At 42.8% G+C, this 21,289-nt stretch overlaps 1 protein-coding gene across 2 annotated transcripts in view; it reads left to right on the forward strand.

The window, feature by feature from the left end:
• Positions 1-21,289, forward strand: part of MEIS1 (Meis homeobox 1) — a 108,598-nt gene that overhangs the window by 65,406 nt on the left and 21,903 nt on the right. For both annotated transcript variants that reach the window (XM_066177754.1, XM_066177753.1), the window contains exon 9: positions 19,995-20,071. In XM_066177754.1, the coding sequence (XP_066033851.1) occupies positions 19,995-20,071 (77 nt within the window). The remainder of the gene's footprint in view (positions 1-19,994; positions 20,072-21,289) is intronic.

Genomic DNA, 21,289 nt, shown 5'->3' on the forward strand with positions numbered 1-21,289 from the left:
AGCTTTTGGTGTTCCTAATGATATTTTTGGAATGGCCAATGCCATCTTAGACAATCTGGCTAGCTAATAGATCCGCTGGCAGAACTCTGCTTATTTGCCGTGGATTTTGTGCTGATCCGGGAACTGCACTGTGCTCGTGTGGGAATGGCAAAGAGGATAAACCCTTGATTGCGTTGCTGAAACCTGAGCACGGGTCTGTCAGTGCAGCAGGTTGTAAACCCCCGAGGGCCATAAGCCGCAGTTGGGGTCGGGATAATTTTGAAGCTGGTAATAACCCAAAGCTTGGGATTCTTATGAATAAAATGCAATTTTAGTAATGTTTTCATAAACAGCAGTAATGGTGGCATTTTAGTAAACAGTGGCATTACTTGCATCAAAATTGCACCACATTGGCTTTTAAATTACTCCACCTGTCTGTATGAATAGGATTTTCAATGTCGAGGCACACAGACAGCTGCTGCTAATGTTGGTTGGTTTTTTTTTTCCTCCCTGTGTAGATAGTGTTGGCAAATCTGCAGCCATCAAGGCTGGTTTCTGATGTAAAAATGGTACCTGACCTACCGGCTTTGGTGCTGCAAAAGGAGCAGCTTTAATTACTAATGGTCGTGTTTTAGTTTTGTAGTTGTTGATGTACAAAATGTCATTTTAGAGCCGTGTAACCCCTGGTTCACTTCCACCAGCGATGGTACACTGGCTGCAATTATTCTCAAAATAATTTGTGTTCCTTGGTGGCAGCTTGCAATCCTGCCTTGTTAACTCTCAGATAATTAGCAGGGGTCTGGTCCTCCAGGTCCCTGTTGCCCCCAAGTCTTACTGGTACCCCACACCTTGGAGGGCTGTCCTGGATGAAAGCGGGATCGTGCTTACCAAATCCCACTCGTTTTATTTCTGGGACTGTTCCCTCCCTTGCATTAGGTGGTTGGAATACCCAGAGATTCGATTTGGTCCTCTAACCCCTGGTAAGCCAGAGGGTTTATGTGGAGGCAGAGTCAGAGCATGCTGCCTCTCTTCCCAGTCAGGAACAAAAGGATAAGGCTGATGTGCCGCCTTTTTGCCGGGTTGAGTTTGGTCAGAATGGTCCAGTTCCCAGCCTCGTGCCAGGCCTTGAAAGGGTTAAAGGTGTTAATGGTGCCGTTAAAAATCCAGCTTGCCAATGAGCTATTTTGTGCAAATGGTATAAATATAAGATACACTTGTCTGGCTCATTTGCAAGCATTCTTTTTGACTTCTTTCACACAACTGGTGTTTTTGTGTTTAATTTAACAAGAAATGAGTAGTAAATGAAAGCTGCTGCCTGAAATCCCACTGTGAGCGTGTTTTGCACTTGGCTCCCCAGTGAAAAGGCAATTTGTGAAATTATGTGATAGAGTAATTAGATGAAGCCGGGGCTTCTGATTGTTGCCATGCTTATGTGGTAAAGGTTTGCTGGGGAAAAAAAAAAAATAAAAAACAGGGATTATTACCCTGGCAAGTTGGCTCAAAGCTTCTTCATTTATTTGTAAACAGAATATTTAGTGACCGCATAGGAAGTAGCTGTAATCACCAGCTCATAAAGAAACCACAGCAGAGCTTTTGGATTTTTACAGAGTGCTCATGTAAAATTTAAGCTGGGAGGCAGAATCCCTGTTAATGTAATTAGGATCTAATTTACCACCCTTTGCACACAGATGTAATAATGTCTAGATATTTATTCTATCTTTAAGCACATTACATATACCTCAGTGCAGCAGTTACTGAGCAGAAACAGGTGTGAGCACTTTCCGGATTCGTTTTTACACTGTAAACACACAGCGATTTAAAGGGAAATATTTACCGAAAAAAAAAAAAAAAAGAAGAAAAGAAAAAAAAAAAAGAGGGGAAAGAATGTCTGCAAATGAGGCAGTAATGGACAGTTGCCCTTTATGTACTGATGGATTTCTCAATGGTTAAGTAAATTAAAGCAAATGCTAGAAAAATCAATAGGCTTGCAGAGTCTTGGTTGTGCCTCATAGACTTCAGGACAGAATGACAGATGTGGTGCATATGACCCATTTAAGTATTAATGCTTGGGAAATTGCCTCTGCGTGCAAGGTTATAGGCCTAGAAATATTGTTATATTAAATTACAGACAATGATATTTTTAAGTATATATGGAATTTATACGTTTCAGTTTAGTTGCTCTTCGGCATTACATTCGTCCTGGAAGATTAGTTGCGGGGTTGTTTCTCTGGAACGGTAGATCAGGTTTAAAAAAATGTTTGAACAGCGAATTGTCCTTCCAGGGCTGCTGCAGACTGGTGAGCGTGTTGCACACTCTGAGGGGGACAGTGATGGTGTTAAATAAGAGCCACGTAGCCAATGTGTTCACTAGCAAATGTAGCATGTAAGCGAGCCTAAATTAAATATCATTCAAAGGCAGCTTTTGAAATGGTGAGAGGGCTGGTGCGGTAAAAAGGGTCGCTGTGAAATTGGGGTATTCTGTGTGACTAAACACAAAGTAAAACCCAAAGTGTGTGGTCAAGACGAGCTCCACCAAGACGGGTCTTTCGAGTCTGAGTGGGCAGGATGAGTAAAAACTGACCCCACACAGAAATTCTCCTGAAATAGAGATGTTATGATTAATCCAAGCAGGCAGAGACGAGCTCTAGATGAGACAGTGTTTGCCATCTCCGATTTCTGTCATTTCTCGCTGTACCTCCACGTAGGCAGCAAGGAAGTAGACCAAGTTAATTGTCTCTTTGTGGCATCTCTGGCAGGAAAGAGCGTGAAAATAGCTGGGACCCTGATTTTGGTGTTGGCATGAAGGCAGAGCAGTGTGTTGGCCGTGCTTGCTGTCAGTGACAGCCCGGCAATACCTTGCCAGTTATCCTGACTTCACCCCAAACACCTGTTTCTGTGAAGGGAGCAGCGGATGCATTTTATATACAACTGCCATGTTTAATATTAGAGCGGAGCTTTAGACTTTGTCGGTACCACTGCTATTCCTTGCTGAAGCCATTACATAGGAGACGTTGTTGTTTTCCTCTCAAACATTAATGTTCACGTTTTACTTCCATTTATTCAATAGACTTTTTTTTTCCTTTTTGTTTGTTTTTTTCCTTGATTATCTCTGATATTTGATGTTTGGGTACCACTGTCTCCCTTCTGGCTCTCTCTTTTCTGACTTTTCCTTTTCCCTAAAGCTCTCTGGAATAAAGCAGAACCGTCTCCAGGGGGTTTGAGGGCTGCACGCTGCTTCTGGGAGCGCCAGTGGAAACAATGATATTGTGGAGGGGCAGATTGTTACTTTTGGGCCTGCTGAGGACCTATTTGTGTACTGAGGCTGGTTGAGAGCCACTGGTGCTGAGGGCTGTCAGGCCAGGGCTGAGTGATGACAGACCCCTTGTCATTTGCCCGCGTTCATCCTCATTGCTATGGTGACAATATGCGGCGACAAAAGTGGCCGCTGAGGGTTGGACAGCATCCTCCATGGTTGCTGTAGCCCACAGCATCTTTGCCACAGCGTGTTTGAGCTGCTGCTGATGGCCCTCGGTGCCAGAGCATCATCAAATCTCTCATGACAGAAACTCTCCACAGGTTTTTGGGTCTGTGGGGATAGCGCTCACGGCGCCGGCGCCGGTCTCAGCGACTTCTCGCGTCAGCGACAAAAATTGTCTTTACCTGTTTTAGTCATTTTCGTGTGCCTCGTGGTGGGTTTCCCTGATTAATTTTGTGTGACATACAGGCTGGGTAGGCTGGTCCTTACCTGCGCAGCAGCAAGGGGTGGCCGTGGTCCTCCTCCTGCCGCATGCAAGGCAAACACATTAATCAGCATACAGGCAATAGCTGCTTTCGTTAAATATACCGTGTGAGGGGCCCTGGTGAACGGGCTCTTTTGTTCCCGACCAAACCAGAAGGGATCAAAGGTCAGCAGGAACCCAGAAAGTCATCAGTCAAGGCGGGTTTTGCTGGGTCTCGGGCTTGTCAGTTCCGTAGTCACCCCTGGCAACTTGGGCTTGCTGCCTGCTTGCCTTCCCTACTGCCTGGCAAAGAAGTGCAGCATCCGGTCTCTCAGTTGCTGTAAAAAGATGCTGACACAAAGTCGGCGTCTGAAATACAGTGTAGGCATGGCCGTGCTCCTTTTTGTTACCCAAGTCGTCTGAGAGTGAGATTGCAAAAATGATATGTTGGCTTTGTGGAGGTCTTTTTGCTGCGTTCAACTTTAGGATGCGTTTTAAGGCTGCAAATTCGTTTTTGGGTTTAGTGGCGAATGGCAACCTGGAAAGAAGCAGCAGCATACTGCCAAAATGTGCTTCTCTGCTTCTGCATATAAAAGTTCACTTCTAAAAAAACTTCTGGTATGGCATTTATTTCCTTTGAGCAGATCGATTTATTTTCCTTCCCCTCCCTGTGATGTTAAAGTACATTTGGCAGTAATCAGTTTATCCTTATTAGAAGCTGTGGTAAAAGGCAGAGTTGCTGAGTCAATTCACTCCATTTACTTCCCCTATTGAGCCTTAATGTGTCCCAGTCCCCACCCCTTACAGTGAAAACATCATCAATTATAGGGCTGACAGGAGCCTGGGACTCAGTGTAAGTTGCTCCTTGGGGTTATTCATCTTGCACCAAAAAAACTGGCACTCAGCAATATTCATCACTTCCCCCCCACCTAAAATGATTGAGTAAACAGTGAGGTGAATTATCAGAGGGGTAAAAAGGGGGAAAACTGAGTTTGAATGTGTTGGAGGCAACTTCGGGCTCATATGGCAGGAGAAATGGAGCCATCAGCCAACATGCAAGCTCCCCACCACTGTTAAATATTGCTGCTGAAGCTGGAGGGAGGCTCAGTTATCCTTCAGCCAGACACCTTACTGCTTCTCATCATAGCCTGACCTGCAAGAGCTTTTCTATTTTGGCACCTGGGCTGGAAAAGCAGCTTCAGCCCTGGAAAAGCAGCTTCAGCACTGATGCAGCGGAGGTGTGCCCAACTCTCTTGTCAGCTCCTTAGGGGAAATACATTTAAAACACTGCTCAGTTTACTCCAGTTTGATCCCATGATATTTGTATTTATTCCAAACATCCTGAATCCCCTCCGGTGGAAAATAATTCAAAGTGGGAAGCTAATTTTTAGAGAGGTTTTGTTTTTTTGTAAATGTGCTATGGTAAAGTCTTTGTCTCCAAAACCTCAAGCAATAAAAAAGCATGGAATAGAATGTGCTTTGTTACCATTACCTCCCCTTCCTACAAAACAAAGCAAAAAAAAAAAAAAAAAAAAAAAAAAAAAAAAAAAAAAAAGCCCATCCAGCCAAGTGAATCCAAACATGAAAAACCTCAAACTTTGGGCTTATTTAAATTTTCAAAGTAATCTTAAAAAAAAGAAAGAGGCTCTGCTTTCCTTTACCCGAAAACTATAATGCAATCACGGTAAGGGAGGAGAAATTCCCTTGGCCATACACCTGGTTTGTTTTTACGCCCGGTGCTGTGGTCAGATGGTTGTCTAAATAAACAGAGATTAGGTGAAGGGCTTTATCTCAAAGCTGGCACTGGTTATCACACTGCTTCCTCCCACTCCCTCCCTCTGATTGTGAGTTGTATAAGAAGACTTAGCAAGCATAACTTAGAGCCGATAACCTTTGAATGTTAGTTCAAGGAAGCTGTGCCATAGTAACAACAACAAAAAGAGAAATTATGCAAACTCTGTCACAGACTGTTCAAACAACTGGCAATTTGACCCTAATTCTGATTTAGAAGGAAAAGTATTTGGTAAGGTTTTTTTTTTGCTCCTAGAACTCTATTTGAATTTGGCACGACCGATAATATTAATATTTGAGCAGTAGTAAAGAAAAAAAAAATATTCCAGGAATAAACTTGAGTTTATTCTTCAAATTCTCTCTCCTTTGAGGGGTCTTACTTTAAAATTGCTTAAACAAAAGGAGCCTGTAACGTTTCGTTTGGCCAAATTGCTCCAGCCCTGCAGTTGGAGGTTGGAATTGATCTTGACGCTGTCCTGGAAGAGGATACTGTTGACATTTGTGTTTGATAATGGTAAATGAGATATATATATATATATATATATATATGCACAAGCAGGGGACATAAAGAGAGGCTGCCTCTCTTTATGTCAGGCTGTCCCGTGACATAAAGATGGGCAGCTTCTGGCTCTCCATGAAAGCGAACGAGAAAAGTCCTCGCAGTTCCGCGTGGGCGTGAAGTCAAAACACGTCTTTTCCGAGTGTACCTTGGCGTGCTGATGGGCAGCATAGACAGGAGAAGAGGAGAAGGGTCTTTGGGGGTCTTTGCAACGAGCCTTCCATACAAAAAAAAACCAACAAGAAAAAGAACAAACCACAACCAGGGGGAGGAAGGAGGGGGAAGGCCACCGCAAGGCAATGTCACCGCGATGTTGGGAAGCCAACTCACAGCGAGCGGGTGAGCGCGGGCATCTCTGCCCTTGTCGTTCGGATTACCGCCGTGCCATGCGCCCAGTTACACAATGCACGGAGGCGAGGGTTGTTTCTAGGACAGATAATTGAACATTAATACTCGTTGACATTGTCGTAGGAATGATATGTCAAGCTGACAGGGCCTATGTGCTCGCATCTGCTGATCGGCCGCGGACGAAGGGGGGATGTTTGGCAGATTAGACCCGGGGCCTCGCCGCCGCCGAGCCAGGGATGATACAGCCATTAATCATGAGCTGCCATCTTGGGCTGCCTTCCCAAAGAAACAGTGGGTCCCTGCTTTTGGGGTTCACAAAACCACATCAACCCCCATAGGTGTTTGCACACCTCTGCTTGCGTAAAGATTTATGGACACGTATAAAACTTATTGAGGAAGAGCATCCTTGGTGCTGCGCACGCATGAGCGCCGCCGTCGTCTGAAGCAACTGTTTTCAATCTACCAACGTGAGGATAAAAGGGAGCGGAATAGATGAGGAGTTCTTGAGAGCATGATCAAGTTTGATGAGGTGTTTCTGATTATCTCTGTCTTAGGAAGTAAATGACATAAAAATGGTAGCGGAGTTAGCTGGTTTTTTTTTTCCCTGGCGTGTTTTTTGCATCTCTCTTTTCTTCTGGATGTCAACAGATCCTTCAAGGCAAGGGTGCTGTAGGTAAAGTAGTTACGTTGCGGTCACTCTTGTCCCCTTCCAGCCGAAATCCTACAAATGGTGCCTTTCAATATAATTTCATTTAAAAAATCTTCAGAGGGCTAATGCCTTTGTCACAGCAATTCTGCAGCCAGACTTTGCTGCACAAGTTCAGAGGCATGAGAAGCAGATGGAAAACAATTACAGGGGCCTCTGACACTGGAGTCAGTTCTGCTTTCTTAAAATAGGGCTAAACATCATGTTTGTAATGTCTTGCATACAGTTTGGCTCTGCATAAAATGCTACAAAATAGGGCCCTTGAGAGCATCCATTATCACATTTTGGTTAACATCACAGATTTTAAAAATCCCAGTTGTACTGAAGCCATGAAATAAGGCTTTCATCTGTAAAGATCTAGTTTCTCTTTGTTATTAAAATAAACTAAGCCATTAAACAAAATATATGCATATAATAGTAAAGTTCATAATCTCCTATCATCAAAATGATAAATTCAACTTTTTTTTTTTTTTTTTAATTGGAGCAGTCATCTTAGAAAGGTTCCTGTATAGAACAAGATCAAATGTGCCTGGTTGCTCTTTATTACTTTGTAACTTGTTAGTGGTGACATTTTTTTGGTCTTTAACTACTTTCATTTAGGTCTTTCTAAAGTAAATGAGTTTTGTTCAGAAAGGAGGGGAAAGCAGAGGGGGATTTTTGAGCTTGAATTGAAAAAGATTAATTGATTATATCCTGTTACTGTTCTTGTGAGTTGTTAATGGCCATGACATCATGAATGTGCTGAAAGAAACACACCATCTCGAGGCTTTTGCTTCCAAATATTTTGTCTCTTTTATGGTAGTTTCAGTGAAGGAATCTGCATGTGTGTAGTGCTCAGACCTTGAAAGAGACCAGGCAAGAAAGGGGTGCTCAGGCTGGGGATGGGGTGGGCAGTGGCTTCTTATCGCTGCCTCTGTTTGGATTGTCGGAAAGCCCCTTCCAAAAACCCCTGTCCTGGCCTCATCCCTTCATCATCCCGTAGAGGGATCTCACCTGACAAAGCTGAGGACCTGTCCTTTAGACAGCCCAGGCTTTGGCCATGTTCACTAAGTCCAGATCTGACGTTATGCGGGTGAAGAGAGGTTGGCCATTTCAGGGCTCATCCCCAAGTGTTGGCCAATACCGGCCCCTGGGAAATGCCTCACACCATGGATATTTCCACTGAAATGCAAAGCTTGGTTCCACCAACCCTCTGTGAGGGAGGACGAAGTTAGGTCTTTGGAGGCTTTTGGAATTGGTAGAGACCTGCATTGAATTTGGCGGAAAAGATTATTTTTTTTGTGAGGGAGTCCTCTTGGTCCAAGAAGTTTTCCAAGAGGAGAGAGTCACCTCCTGGTCTGAGCCTTTTTAATCATGTTTTTATAAGGATGAGAATCAATGCGTAGTGAATTTGTGGGCAAATACATGGTAATTTAGGGTTGAATCTGGAAATTTGGAGAATTGTGATGTGCCTTTTCCCAACTCTCAGGAGATCTAAATCACAGTTGTTTTTGGTGCACGTTCTTGTGCATAGAAATCTCATCCTGGGAACATGCGTCTGCTTTATTCTGAAATTGGTTAACATTATCAGACATGTTTCTTTGCCAAGTTGGGTACATAATTAATTAGAGCAGTTGTTTTCTTTTGGAGACTTCTCCGTTCATCTCTCAAAGTTAAATTTTAAGGCCATGCTGATCAGAAGGTGGATGTACAGGCCTGTCCCCTGAAGCCAGTCAAAGGGATTTCACACTCCAAATGGGTGTAGATAAATGAATTCTCTAGCCAGAAAGCAGAATTGCTTAGTCAAGTTTACCGAGTTAAAACTTGCCTGTATTATTCATATATGCGATTGCACTGAACTTGGGTTATTTTAGCAGAAGTGAAGTCATTAGACCTAAGGAATGAAGGAGGGAGTTTACGAGGGGCTCTCATTTTAAAGGTAAAAATAATGGAGAGTGAACTGACGGGGAGGTAAAAACTGGGATGGATAAAATGAGAGCGCCTGAAATAGCGGGTTGGGTGCTGGAAAGTGAAGCCCAGCTCCAGCCCAGGTAAATTGCATTTGAATTTCAACCTCAGATCTGTATGCACTCTCCTTTGGCAGATGTTGAATTGATAATGCCTGTGTGTTAAAGAATTCTGATTGTTTCTTTTGCCACCTTCGCAGCTTATGAAAATGCAAGTAGCCCTGCCTAATGAATATTAATAAGAGTGATAGCTGGATAACACACAAGCCTGTGGCTCTTTGGAGCTTGGATGGGGTTTGTTGGAGGATTGTTGTGACTGGGAATTTACATGCTTTTTAAGAATAAACTTCCTGAAAGCTTTTACATTCTCCTTTAAAAGCTGATGTTTGTTCACAGTTGCATGCTCATGTATGCAAGGGGGTTTTTTTTTTCCCACTTTCCCTTTCTAGATACATGTGAGATTAGTACTACAGATGGCATGTCCCTGTGTTTTAAAACAAGGCAATTTATTAGATGAGAAGAGAAGGAGGCCCCATCTCTTAAATTTACTTCAGTCCGGGGTTAATTGTATTAATAGCGACGGTTTATTTTGTTTTGCTTGTTTATTTTTGCCTTTTCCCACACCCCATTCTCCCGGGCAGCTGTGGCAGTTATTAGCGGGGCAGGGAAAATGACACTGATGAATTCTGCATCTCCAAATGTCCTAGGAGGCTTTAAAGCCCATTTCATGCAGTTAGTTAATCGGGCGGCTCGTTAGGCCCATTGCTGGACCTCACACATGGCGCTTCTAATAGCAGGGATAGTTGTGGTGTGGCTGGAGGATGGGAGGGCTCCAAGGACCTGGAGCTGGTTGGAGCTCCCAGTGATGCCTTAAGTTTCGGCTTTTTTGTTTCTCAGATTCTGTGCTGCCCAGGGGTGCAGTTCTGAGCCTCATAGGAAGTGTCAGTCAGCTCTCTTCGCAGAGTAGGGAGACAAAAATCCTTTTCCTGCTGAAGACCGAGGACAACTTTCAGCCCCAAAAGCACAAACAAGGGTGGACATGAAGGGAGGAGCAAGAAGGATGGGACCTCACAGCCTGAAGCTGGAATTGGACAATTAAACCCCAATATGCAAATGGAACAAAACTTATAAAAATGTAAGACCTCAGGACCAGTCAGCCGTTTTGTGACCATTCTTAGTCCACCTTGAGTCTAGCCCTGGCCAGGCCCTGACCTGCCCAAGGGGGATCCTGGGGCCTTTGAATAAATCCCTACTTTATTCTCTAGCCATGTCCAGTCTCTGTTTGAGGTCAGCCTTCCCATCACCAGTGATGGCCAAGCAGTGTTGGGGCTCTGTGGTGACACTGGCAGCATCTCTCTGGTTTTGCCAGTGCTGCTCTCCAGCTCTGCTGGAGCAATCCTCTCCAGACCTTTGTTTACTCACTTGTGAAAATTCCTATTACCAACCTTTCTGCCTGTGTCATAGGTCCCATTTGATCTGCTCTTCTTCCCTTGCACTCTGTTCCCCAAACTGCTAATTATGCAAAAAAACAAGGTGCCCTTTTTTAATAGCTTCCTGCTTATTGAGAGCTGCAGGGGCAGGCTTGAAAAGGAGGGTTAGAGTGGGTCAGAACTCCAAAGGCCAACAGAATCAGAGAGATACTTATTTATTTTTAAAAGAAACTCACGATCTTGTCTTGATAGTAAGGACTGCTGTGATGCTGCATGGAGTGGAGTTCTTTTTCAGAGCGGTGGTTTAGGGCTGGGGTACTCTTGGAGGGTTTCATGTAGGCTCAGTGAGGGGATTTAATGAAGATTCAGGGATTGAGATGCCTCTGCATTATCATTTCTGCCAAATACGTAAAAGGACTTGCTGTGCATTCACTTTACAAGTAAACGTACCTCTTTCTGAAGCTTTGAAACATAAGGGAAACCCCCAGCTCCAAAACAGAACCACATGCATGCAGTACATTTCCCCTTTTTGCAAAAGGCCTTTTCTTTCCCTTCTCTTGTCATGACCAAAAGGTTTAATTTTTTTTTTCTTTTTTAGCCAATATAAGGGGAGAGGGAAGAGGGGAAAGGGGGGGGAGAGTCATTAAAATGCAGTTCTCTCAATTACGTCCCGTTATTTGTCATCTTTATTGCTTTTCTATAGTTTTTCATTGCACCTTTAATGGCACTCCTGGTCAGGAAAGGTGAGCTGGAATGTGAGAGCACACTTGGCTGTGCCAGTGCCTACGAGCTGTGTGCTCCAATCCCCAGTCCCTGCAGATTTTAATGTCCCTGCAGACTGCTGGCAGCCTGCTTCCAGCTGTGGCAGGCATGATGCAGTGAATTGCTTTTCAATGTTCTTTACTCAAATAGGCAGTAATTACAAGCTTAAAGAGGTTTAGTGGTCCAGTAAACTACATAATCACCCCTGAATTAGCCTGGGCTCATCAGTTGCAGTCCAGCAACCTCAAGACTGCTGTTTGTATGCAGGCTTTATCACGTAGCAACCTGAGCAGCAGGTGTGGAACAGCAAGAATCCCCCATAAACACAACTGTCTACTGGGGACAATGATCTCTAATGAGATGAGGCTACAGCATCACTGTAATTTAAGTGGGAAAATTAACGCCAGAGAATGTGCACTACTTCCAAGAGTCTGTGCTTCTTCAGAGAGCAGCGGTGTTTTCCTGGCTTTTTATTCTTTTTTTTTCCTCCTTCTTTCTTGTTTTTTTTTTTTTTTTTTTTTAAGATCTTTAAATGCATCTTTCTTTTTTTTTTTTTTTTTCATGAAGAACACATTGTGGTTTTGCTTATAAGTGAGTGGTCTTTATTCTTCTACAAGGATATGTTGTGAATATTTAATGGTGGACAGGGCATCTGTTCAAGGACTTTCCATGCCAACAAAGCAGCATTGCAAAATAGCAGCTTTATCTTTTCATTTCCTTCCTCGGTGGTAGTTTTCTGGGGTTTTTTTTGTTTGTTTTGTTTTCAAATAGAAAATGTAAAATGGAGTGTAACCCCTCTCATCTTGGTGTTGAACCATTGGCACCTCTATGTGTTGGTTGCCTTGAACTCTCTTTGTATGATGGCTTGGTCCCTTCCATGAAAAAAGGAGTTCGTGCTCCTGGCAGGAGGCTTCCCAGTTTGCTTGGTGGCTGCTCCTTAAGGGTGCTCCCACCTTGGGAAACTTGCTTAAAGCTCCTGCTCCCTCCAAAATCCTGAAGTTCATATTCTGGATCTGGCTGAATACAGCAAACCTCCATCAACCTGATCACACAGGTGTGTAGAGTAGGGGATGGAGGCATGGGGGGGAGAGTTTTTATCCCTCCCTTACAGAGGGAGCTCCTGATGCACCAGAGACAGCCTGGGAAAAAGAGGGGAAAGCACAAATAAAAGCTTTCAGCTTAACTCCATGGGATTGCAGCTTCTGGCACTGGCGTTTCCCAGAGATTGCAGAGTTATTTCCGAGCCCACCTGTTTAGAAAGTCGTTTGAGGTAGATAAGGACAGTGACTTATTGCTGAGAAAAGGCTTCTGGTTAGGAGATATTTACCTGGGCTAATCTGTCCTAGGCTGGCTCTAAAAACAACAGCAGCGCTTTCACGGAGTTATCAGGTAGTCGGGATTTCTTTTGGCGTGCCGGTGATATTTTTTTCTTCCTTCCCAAAAGCTGCTCACCTAGGGAAAGGCTGGGGTTTGCCTTCCTGCCTTTTCCCAGCTGCCTGATAAAGATGTTGGCTTAACTGAAAAGCTGGGTTTCAAGGCTGTGAATTTTAGCTCTAAGGCTGTTGCAGTCAGGTGATGCATGTCCTCGGTTCCTTTGGTGTCGCTTGGCTGTAGTGTCTCACAGTTTTTGGCCGTGTGCTGCGCTGAGGAGAATTTTGCTAATCTTTTGGATGCCGTTTTTCTTTCAATTTCCCCGTCCTTGGTCAGTTTCAGGCTGTGAAAGAAAAAACAATAATAAAGAAAAAAATGGCAGAAGCTGCAAAAGCCCATCGACCAGGTCATATTAGCACAGATAGTCTTGATCCTGGAGTAAAAAAAAAAAAAAATCCTTCTTAAGTGTATTAAGCAAAGTTAATGTGTATGTGCAAGCTGTGTGTGTGTGTTTCTGTGTGCACGTGCATGCAGGCACCAGAGGAATGTTTAACATGGGAAAAGCTCCACTCAATTACCCGGGTATGGTGTGGGAGTGTCTGCACAGACTCGGCTTGAACTGAAAGCCAGTAGGAGCCAGAGTAAACTCCAAACACTGAGGTCTATCAGAGTGTCTCCAAAAGGAAATAGCAGGAGCACCATTGCTTGGACTAGCTAAAGCTCAACTGGAAAAGGCAGCGGGTAATAATATATGGTATGGAAGGAATAATACTGTAGCAGCCAGGAGATGGATTAGATGAGTTAAAAGGTTTTTCCATTTTCTGACTTCTGTAATATCCTGTGCAAGGGATGATCTGAACTTTTTTCCTTAATGAGTGCTCACGTTATGAGTAATTTGATGGGGCCACCAGAGAAGTATTGGCAGCGCATCCCAAGCCATACCATGTCCCTCCATCAGCCTTGGAAAGGATATTTATGTTAGCGAGTGCCAAAACTTGTTCACAGACAACTCTTGCAAGAAAATTATTTACAAAAGGGCAAATGGGAAAAAAGGAGAAGCTTTTTTTTTTTCTCTCCCTGCATAACTTCTTCATTAAAAAGGGTGACTGTTGCCAGTACCTCCTTTCCCTCCTTGTAAACCCCCACAAAGGAAAATCTCTCCTCCCCACCTCTGCCTGCAAAACCATCCCAACCCCTCTTCAGTCAGGTTGGCTGTGAACACACCTTTCAGATTTTAAAATTTCTGGGGCATTGCCTCTGTGTTTTACACCCTGCATTTGCCTTAGGAGAGTCAGATTTTGCCTCCTTTCCTCACCTTTTATTTTTTGGCAGGGTTGCCAAAGCAAGCCTGCAAACCCTTTTGTGGGGGCAACGACAGGCAGTGTCTCAGAGCCCATCTCACAGGGATGGGCTGATGCAGAAGCCCAAAGCAGCAGCCTATTGGCCTTGCCACAGGGATACAGGGGAGTCAAAGCAACGCAGCATCTAGCCACACTGCATATTCTGATTCGTTTTTGACTTTAGAAGACCAAGCTCATCTGTTGATTTTGTGTTCATAGCCTGCGGTTCAATAACTCCGGCAGCGCCGGGATTTATTAACAGCAATGTTGCAAAAAAAAAAAAAAAAAAAAAAAAAGAAAGGCCTTACTGGGGGGATGTTAAACTGTTACAATAAGTTGAGGAAATATTTTCTTTCGAAAGAGGAAAAAAAGCTGGCTTTGTGTGCAGCTTGACCGTGTCATATGTGGACGATGTTTTCTTGCTGTGATGAAAAAAAGCAACGAGGAGCTTGAAATGCCGAAGCCAGCTCACACTTCAATAGCATTATCAGGCTGACTCACTACTCTCAGCCAAGGAAAAGGCTGTGCAAACTTTGCACAGGCTCTTTTTTTTTCTCCCTCCCAGCCTCAGAGATGCATTTCTAATAAAACAACTTCCTTCTCAGTGTTTTAGTATTTCCTCCAACGTGCGAGCCGGTCCCATGGGATAAACAGGATCGAGTTTGCAGCTTCCGAGTTGAATATTTTTTTTCCTTCTCCCCCCCCGCCCTCCCTGCCAGGTCACCTCCACTTGGAAACTTTTTACAGCCTTGCCTGAATATAAAGCAGGTCACAGGGATGGTCTGTAAACCTATTCAGGCAGCCTGCAAAATAGGCAAGGGGGGCTCCACACGTTCTCTTTATCGCTCCCTCTCAACGTGATGAAGAAAGGAAGTTGCAGTCTTATGACTTTATGGATAGTGATCCAACCATTTTTTGGCTACTTTCTGAGTGCAGAAACCCCCTGTTATTCTTTAGGAGGCCAGAATGTGTGAGGATCTAGGGCTCGGCTGCTATAAATTCAAGCTCTGTTCTTAGACTACACCATGCACTGCTTTTGTAATGCAAATGGAAGGCACAAAGTGTCCCTTTGATAATGTGCAGTCAGGAGACAAAAAAAGCATTCACTGCAACAGTAAAACTAATTCATAAAGCTGAGAGACAATAGGAAAGCATTATGGATATTAAAAAAAATAGTAATTTCTCATAGATCCACTTGATCGTTAATGTAAACAGTTCAAATGCGAACCCGAAGGAAGCTGGGGAAAGGGGAGAGACCCAAATGGCTGTGCTGCCACCTTAGCTAACCCTGGGCAAGTTTGGCTAAAGCAAGAATTTAGAGTTCAGCGTGAAGTCAATGTACGGTTTGTCACTGGAGGGCTGATCCTTGGGCTTTATTGTGGATACTGAGCTAGGCTGGGTTTCTCTTCAGAAACAAGAAAAATCACAGGGCTGGGATTTATTTTTTTTTTCCTTTTTATTTTGATGTTAGAAAGCAGTTAATAAACACTCCCGGGGCATAAATTTTAAGGGGGTGATTTCTCTTCATCACCTACCAGAGTTTACCTCAAGGTCATCTCACCTTGGTGCACTACACTGAGCCCTGGAGGAGGCAGAGGGCTGGAAGGAAAGGGGATAAAAAGGCTTCTGAAATGGTCGTCTCCAGCCAAGCCACGATAAGGGCAACGCTGGATGGTTGCCACAGCCTCCTCCAGACACAGCCTGCAGCTTTTCCCTTGGGCAGTGCCTCTGCCTGTGCGCTGTGGGAGAGCTGCTTGGTGCTGGGCTGCTTTGGTGCCGTGAGGATTTAGTAATCCAGGGGTGGATGGGAAGGGCAGGATGATTTTCCCATTTTTCTGGCACTGGTAGGATGCTCTGCTGTCGCAGAGGAGGAGGGGAGGGACTGCTGTTGATGCCTGGTTACAGATAAGATAAAGCCTGTCCTGGCATCCAGCATTTGCTGCCTGGGGTGGAAAATTTGAGGAAAGGAGTACAATTGGACAAGGTGTGCTGTTAAGAGACGGCCTTGGATGCTTTCCATCTGTACCTAACGGAGACTTTACCCACCATCTGTAGTCAAAGGTGATTTAAAAAAAAAAAAAATCTTATTGTTTTGCTAAAAAATGCTCTCAAGCTGCATTAAAAATGGGCTTTTATTAAGACTGCTGCTCGCTAAATACCATTCATAAAACAGTGACGAGAAAATATGATGGAAAGTTAAATTTTTCTCTCTGTCACTTTGATTTCTTTGTTACTGCTAAAATGACTGTTCTGACTCATATTTTGCATAGTTATTTTTACCTTTTCAAATGTTCCTTAACTGTTCATATTACCCTGGGCAAATCCCCCAGGGATAATTTTCATTTGCATGCAGACTTTGATGGTGTTATTAAGCAATCACTTTCTGTACTAAGTCATTATTAAAAGTAATACCACAGAGCCTCAAAAACACATTAATGGTGCCAAACAATCCACATTTCAGTGCTAGATTTATGGGAAGGGAAAAGCACGAGGTCTCATATCATTTGGTGGATGCTGCTCTATAGCTCTGTAGCAGCGGCAGGCTTGATCAGAAAATATCAGAGCCAAACTCAGAGCCCTTGTCTGTTGTCAGCCTTATTTCTTTAAATGCCCTTTTTTGTTATTTGTTTTTTGGGGTTTTTTTGCTTTTTGGTTTTTTTTTTTTTTAACCTGCCTGCTTCCTACTTGTTTTTCCCCTTGGATTTTACCCTTTTCCTCTGGCCTTGGCAAGGAAGCCTGTCTGGTATACACGAGCTGGCCTGGTTCTGGGAAGGAGGGTCAGCCTTCCCATCTGTAATCACCGTTTTATGGCTTTCCACTCGAGGTGTTAATGCAGATCAAATGGAAAACAGTCCAGCGTGAGTGTTACAGCTCCTCGTGCTGCCCTGCACACGGTCTCCCAATCGTTAATTCTGATTATAAGACCTCAAGGTAATTCTGTTTGCTCTCCTAATGCATTGCTGCTCTCCCGGTGGTCCTGCGTCTCTTTTCTCCAATTCCCATCTTGATCAATTGTTTGCAAATAATTAAGCTTTTAAGAGATAATGGTAGGAGCTAATGTACACAGCAAAGTAAAGGTCTCAAGTCACTGTTTATTGAACAGTTTGCCTTGATATCCCAAAGTGATCCGGAGTGATAGGTGGACTTGTCAGCTGGAGTCACTGCAGTGTTTTCTAGTCATCCTTCCCTATTTATTCACATATTTAGAAAAATTATAGAATGTCTCTAGTTGGGAGGGACCCATAAGGATCAAATCCAACTTGCTCCTCCTCACGCGACGACCTTAAACTTAACCATTTGTCTAAGGTATGTTTTATAGATGTTCATACAAATACAACCTATTCACACAAATATATATCCGTATCTATGTGCATTTGTCTATATTCCTTCAAACTGCCATTAGAAAGTTTTCAGAGGACACCGGTCATTCCTGCATAGGTGGAGCAAAGACCAACAGCAGCAGTTTTGACTGAATTTCCTATTTCTTCATAAAATGGCAGTTCTCAGGGTTTCCCTCTCCCCTCTCTGTTGCAATGTGATGTCTGTCTTTGCCTGCAGCACAGGCCTTCCGAGCCCTGTGGGTGGGAACGCAACAAGGCTTTGAGTGTTTTTATAGCAACCTAGCCTGTGGCACGCTGCTTCTTTGTCAAAATCATTTCTATTATTTTATTTTATTTTTAGTCCACCAAGGAACGGCTGGTATGATCCACGGAAAGCTTATATAATGGTGTTGCTCGGTGTTTAAGATTACTTTAAACCACACAGAATCGCGGTTAAAAAAGCCTGCCTGGTTGTGACCCTTTAGCTAAGAGGGATTAGCTGTGTGAAATCCCGGTTCTGTCATGTGATTATGGCAATTACAGATTTATCGTGAAATTAAAAGTTTATGCTGTGCTAGGATGTAAAAAAAAAAAAAGGAAAATTAATCAGATGACCTTCGACATAACCACAGTTTGAGGAGTTTGTAGTTTGGGAGTTTTAAAGCAATTATTTTTACAGTGACAATATTATTCTGATGGCTAATTTTATCCAGTCTTGTCTGTTTAACAAAAAAATGTCCAGAACAATTGAAAATTGCTTAATGGAGACAGACTTCTCAATTCCAATAGCTAGAGGCTGTCTAGTAATTATTGCTTGCTGCATGAAATTAGACACAGTTTGTTCAATTACTTAAAATTAGATCACATGTAAGGTGGCAAAGCAAAATAAGGAAAAAAAAAAAAAAGAAGAAGAATTCCGTCCTCGCTTGATAGCAAAGCAATGAAATGAGAAGTAAGCTGCGAAGATGAAAACGTTACAAATCATCTCTGTAGGGTTTGGGGTTTGTTGAAGGGAAGAAAAATGTTGTGTTCAGATAGATGGACATAAGTATGGCTGCTGTGGCTGAATGTGTGTAGAAGGCAGATGGTAAAATACATGCTATATTTCTGCATGTGTAAAATGCAAATTGCCCATGAAGAAGAAGTCAGATCCCCTTCCCTCTGTTTTTCACTTTACAATTCTGGAGCTGAAAAGGGATATACAGAAAATACAAGGGATGGTTTACAGGTGTGCAAGTCATCTGTGGGCTTCCTGTCCAGAGAACAGTGTTTTTAAAAGAATTGAAAATTCCTCGGCATTTTTTGGGTGAAAAAAGATAAAAAAAGTCTCTTATGGAGCTGACGGCCATGGTGGTGGGCTTTGAAATGGATGTGTTGAGTTAAGAGGAGTTGCTGGAGTTACAAGAAAAATAATCCCTGTTTGGTAATGTGAGGTGATACTTGCTTGTAGCCTAGCCATGAGAAGTCAAGACCATGCTGTTTACAAGAACGTGTAAAAATCTGCTAAGTAGCTGTAATGCCAATAAGATTGTAGAACTTTATGAGGTTTTAAATTCTCATGCTTTACAAGGTTTCAGTTTATGTCTCATGTAATATTACACTGAAGAACCTACAGCCAGAGGAAAAAGGGAATATTTGGGAGGGTAAAAAAAAAAAAAAAAGGATGAATGTGTACCAGTAAATACTTTGTGACAATCAACTGCTAAATGGTGTTGGGATGGGACTAAGCAGTTGTATCAAATGATCTTTGTTGAAATGCTGTTAAGCACCTTGCAGCAGTCCAGGTCAGAGTCAGATATGTACTCAGACTTGGGCATCCAGGTCCAGGAGCTGAACCGGCTCCTCAAAACAGGACTTTTCCTTGAAACTGTTACCTTTGCAGTATTTGGCCATTTTCCTTTCGAGGCAGTGACATTTTTGCATGGATGGGAAGGACAGAAACGATATTTCTACATTTCAGACTTGGCTGTGGTTTTTGCTGTTGATTTATTAAGCAATCTGTATTCATGCAGAAGCCAATTTTCTGAGAAAGCAAATCAAGTTCTCACAAGAAACTTATGATTGAATTATAACATTATCTTCAATTAAAGGAGTATTTATTTTCTGTCTCTTAGGATTAGCACAGCACAGCCATGCTAATGTCAGGCAAAAATGTGCTGATTGTTGACCTTGCATTGGCCTGTGTTCAACACACAGGCATTTGTTTATGTTCAGGATGCTGATCTTATTTGCAAATTATTTTGGGGCACTAGCGAGTTTTGCCTTCACTATCTCAGAAAACATCAGCGTGCTTGAGTTTTACAGAGAAGTGCTTTATCACATTCTTTGTTGTTCCGTTAAAAACAAAAGAAAAAAGAGGAATAAAAACTGGATTATTTGACTCTAATCGGTCATTTGAGACAAGTACAAAAAAATTTCAGCTAATGCAACAAATATCCTTCTCAAGTATCAAGGTACTGTCAGTATCCTAAGCAGTTATTTCTCCACTTCACTAATCTTTATAATTGGCTTGTCTTTTACTGCCATTAATTAAGTGATGTAGTAGCCCATTAATAATTATAAAAGAGTGACACACCTCAGCATTTTCACCTTTCAATAATAGATGTCACGCTTCCGTGTTGATTTGGTTTGTGTGGGTTTTTTTTTTTATAATTTAAAATAAAAAAGAGGCCAAAAAAAAGCACATTGTTTCAAATGTTTGTCTTTATTTTGGTGTCTTATAGCACCCTTACCCTTCAGAAGAGCAGAAAAAGCAGTTGGCACAAGACACAGGGCTCACTATACTTCAAGTGAACAATTGGTAAGTAATTTTGTTTCTAATTTTTCCTCAGTGTTTCAGTGTCTCTCTGGCTCTTCCCTTGTGGTTTTGGGGACACACCTTGCCCTTGTTGTTCCCCTCCCCAACAGTTTTTTGATACAAAAGGGATGTAACCAGGTGAGTGGTTGCAGGCGGTAGAAAGTGTGAGGTTCGCTACTGTATTTTATTTTCCCTTCCTTTGGGCAGATCTCAGTGTATTCACATTTGATACCAGCCCTCTTTCTGGCTAAGGATATCTGTTCCTCAATGGGAAGCTACATCCATCTGTAGAACATTGGTCTTGGAAGAGGTTCAGGTGTTGGGGGCAAAAAAGGGACAATTGGTCCCATTTCTGCTGAGCACATTGTTATTTGGGGCAGCTCTCATGCTTTTTATAGTGTTGCTAGAGTGGTTTCTCTTTTTGACTGACGTTCTTGTATCCCTTCATCAGTTTTGTTTTCAAAATCCAGTTTGCGAATAAACTTTGAGGACAATCTGGTTCTTTGCTGCTGAAGCGCAGTGTGGAACAATTTTATTTATTTGCTCCAGCTAAGGGTTGGTGGAGTTCTTGCTCTGTTCTGGTGGTGATTTGTTAGAAGGAAATCAGGATCTGTGCTGTTTTGGCAGTGGATTTTGGGTTGCTATCTGCTTGGGGTGTGGTGAAGGCAACCAGTGAAAATCACTCGTGATTTAAGGATCACACAGCAGCAAACCTCTTTTTTAAATAGTTTGATTTATTGCCCTTTGATACTGCATCAAAATGTGGGTTCCTCCCACTGTCCCAGAACAAGTGTCATACTTGAAGTGTATTGCAATCTAATACCTTGTAAAACTAAGTGTATCTAATTAATTGTCCTAATATTTTTAGATTAGTGTTTATGATGGGAAACCTTATCCTCTTTGAAGTAATACCCAGAAAATGGCCAAGGCAAACAGCAAGCCTGCTGGGGAAAAGGAATGCCAGTTTGCAGACAAAAGTTGGGTTTTTTTTTGCTTCCTCCTGTTCAATAAGTGTCAGAGATTAATATTACTGAAGCTCTGATTACATGGCCTAATCCATTTTAGTGAATAAATTTGGTCTTGATGTCCATTGCACCTACATTAACAAACCCTCCTCTCTTAGAGAGCGTCGGAGCCTATGGGAGAGATTTCAGATATATTAAACCCCATTACAGAAAATGTAATTTCTGTCAATATAATCCCATGTATTCTTCAATTTAG

This window comes from Chamaea fasciata, unplaced genomic scaffold (genome assembly GCF_029207755.1).
Source record: "Chamaea fasciata isolate MVZ Bird 193981 ecotype frontalis unplaced genomic scaffold, bChaFas1.0.hap1 SCAF_3, whole genome shotgun sequence".
Lineage (NCBI taxonomy): Eukaryota > Metazoa > Chordata > Aves > Passeriformes > Sylviidae > Chamaea > Chamaea fasciata.